The sequence below is a fragment of the Phaseolus vulgaris genome, chromosome 3 (genome assembly GCF_000499845.2).
Source record: "Phaseolus vulgaris cultivar G19833 chromosome 3, P. vulgaris v2.0, whole genome shotgun sequence".
NCBI classification, from domain to species: Eukaryota; Viridiplantae; Streptophyta; class Magnoliopsida; order Fabales; family Fabaceae; genus Phaseolus; species Phaseolus vulgaris.
In genome coordinates this window covers 43,658,838-43,661,242 of record NC_023757.2, presented here as the reverse complement: position 1 = coordinate 43,661,242, position 2,405 = coordinate 43,658,838, and the positions used below count along the sequence as shown (strand labels likewise).

Below are 2,405 nucleotides of genomic sequence, written 5' to 3'. Positions count from 1 at the left end.
TGTAGATTTCAAAAAATAAATGTTATGAATCATTTAAATGCCGGATTCATCTTCATAATATTTTTCAACATTCAGATCAGTTCAAAATTAATGAATAATAAATATAACAGTTTTATTATAATTAATGATTTTATATTTGTTTGATACAGACGTGGTGGCAGAGAAGCTAGTTCGGCTATAAAGGAATTTACTTTGGGGGTGGGGTTCTGATGGTTGGAAGATCGCTTGGGTCTCCTGGAAAAAAGTTTGTGAGCCTTGTGATTATGGGGGCCTTGGTGTTATTGACCTTAGGAAGTTTAATCTGGCTTTGTTAGGTAAGTGGATTTGGAGGTTGGGTACGGATAAAGGAGGTTTGTGGAAAGAAATCCTTGTTTCTAAATATGGTGGTTGGAAAAATTTGAGAGAGGTGGGTAAAATCAGAAAGGGTTCCCTTTGGTGGAAAGATTTGATGGAGGTGTGGGCTTCGGAGGGTTGGGGAAGAAGTTTTGAAGATGGTTTTCAGTGGGATGTTGGTGATAGGAAGGGTATCTCTTTCTGGGAGGACAGTTGGCTGAGTTGTGGAGCTTTGAATGTCGTTTTCCCAAGACTGTTTTCCCTTAGTTGGCTAAAGATGCAAAGGTGGCTGAGCTTGTGAATTGGATTGATGGTGTTTGGGTGTGGCACTTTGTTTGACGTAGATCCTTTTTCGAATGGGAGAAGCCTCTGGAGGAGCAATTGGTTCAGCTGTTGCAAGGGGCGAAGTTGGAACTAGGGAAGGAAGATTGTTGGATTTGGAAGGCTGGGGGTTCAAAACTTTTATGGTTAACTCAGCCTATGTTCAAGTTAGGAAGGATACAGTTGGGGAGGTCCCTCCAGTTTACAGTAAGTTGTGGAGGTGCAAAGCCTTGCCTTCTGCTTTGTTCACAGCTTGGAGGGTGATAGAGAATAAGGTTGCTACTAGGGTAAATATGGAAAGACGCGGGGTGGTGATTGAGAATCCTTTGTGTTGTCTGTGTGGGATGGTGGAAGAGTCGTCCAGTCATCTGTTTTCCGTCTGCGATTTCGCTTGGCGTGTTTGGTGTCTTTGTTTTAAGTGGCTAGGTGTATCCTTCGTTATTCATAAGGATCCTTTGGCAAACTTTCTACAATTCAGGTTAAGTCAGGCTTCAAATTCGGTTAATGACGTTTGGGGTGCAATTTGGGTTGGAGTTGTGAGTGGTATTTGGAATCATAGGAATTGTGTGTCCTTTGATAGGGTGGTGGTAGATGCGCTCGAAGTATTCGCCTTGGTACAGGTAAAGGTTTGGTCGTGGATTTACGCAGAGTTTCATTGTGCTTCCTTCGGGTACTCTAATTGGGTTTTGAACCCAGTGGATTGTATGAGGATGATAATTTAATGTTTTCCTATAGTTAGTTTGGTTGTTCCTTAGATATTCAGGTAGGTGTTTCGTGGTAGGAGTATGGTAAGGTGTTTTGCTCTTTATGTATAAGGGTTGAACCACCCCTGAAGTGGTTCCCATTTATTTATTTTTTTATTGCCGATAAAAAAAAAACAGACGTTCTTATATGGAATTTTGATTCTATGTATGTAATGATGAGTATTAACATAAAAATAATTAAAATTGAGTTATTATTAAATTGGTTACTATAAATATACGATAGAATAATATTAGAATTGATATTTATAATCGAACTATTAAAATAATTTATAGGATTACTCAGTATTTTGATCGATAACCAACTTATTAATATTTTTTGAGATATTTAGATGTGGGTAGATTAATAAGCTTTTAAAACTTAAAATCCAAATTATTAAACGATTTGTTATTTTTTTGGGGGGATGGACCAACTTTATGATTTTCTAAACTTTTTTAGTTCAAAATTTTATGTCTGTCTTTTTGAACTCTTTCTTTTAACTTGAGTTGGAATTCATACATAAATTATAGGTCATTGCATGCATGTAAATAATGAATTGAGATTGCTATCTTATTATGCATTCTAAGGCAACATTTTGACTATATATGATGTAAAAGTTATTATAATCCTTCTTTTCTCATGATGAAAAATCTCATAACTCACTATAAAGCGTAAACTTTTAAAAGACTTAGCATGTTGTTAGTTGAGATATTACTCAAGGTAGTACTTGAGTATGGAACAGTTGATTTTGGAAATCATTATTTTCATGTGTTTTGAAACAACATTTTTGTTTAAAATTGTCCAATAACAAGTTAATATCTTATCATTTTTTAACAATCGTTTAAAAAATATAACTTTTAGGGAGTGATTCTTTATATATCATAAGTTAAATACTATTTAATAAAGACTCCGTCACCAAATGTCAAAATTTGGTAGAAATATTGCATAACTATAGGAAAATGAAATTTGAACGATGGGAAGCTTAATTTTGCATTTCCCAATCAAACATT

General features: G+C 35.3%; 1 protein-coding gene across 1 annotated transcript; it reads left to right on the top strand.

Annotated features, from left to right (window-relative positions):
* The first annotated feature begins 448 nt into the window (after positions 1-448).
* LOC137805656 (uncharacterized) lies at positions 449-1,376 on the top strand. The gene is made up of 2 exons (XM_068605598.1): positions 449-574; positions 678-1,376. Exons 1-2 carry the CDS (start codon positions 449-451, stop codon positions 1,374-1,376), a joined length of 825 nt encoding a protein of 274 aa, XP_068461699.1.
* The last annotated feature ends 1,029 nt before the right edge of the window (positions 1,377-2,405 follow it).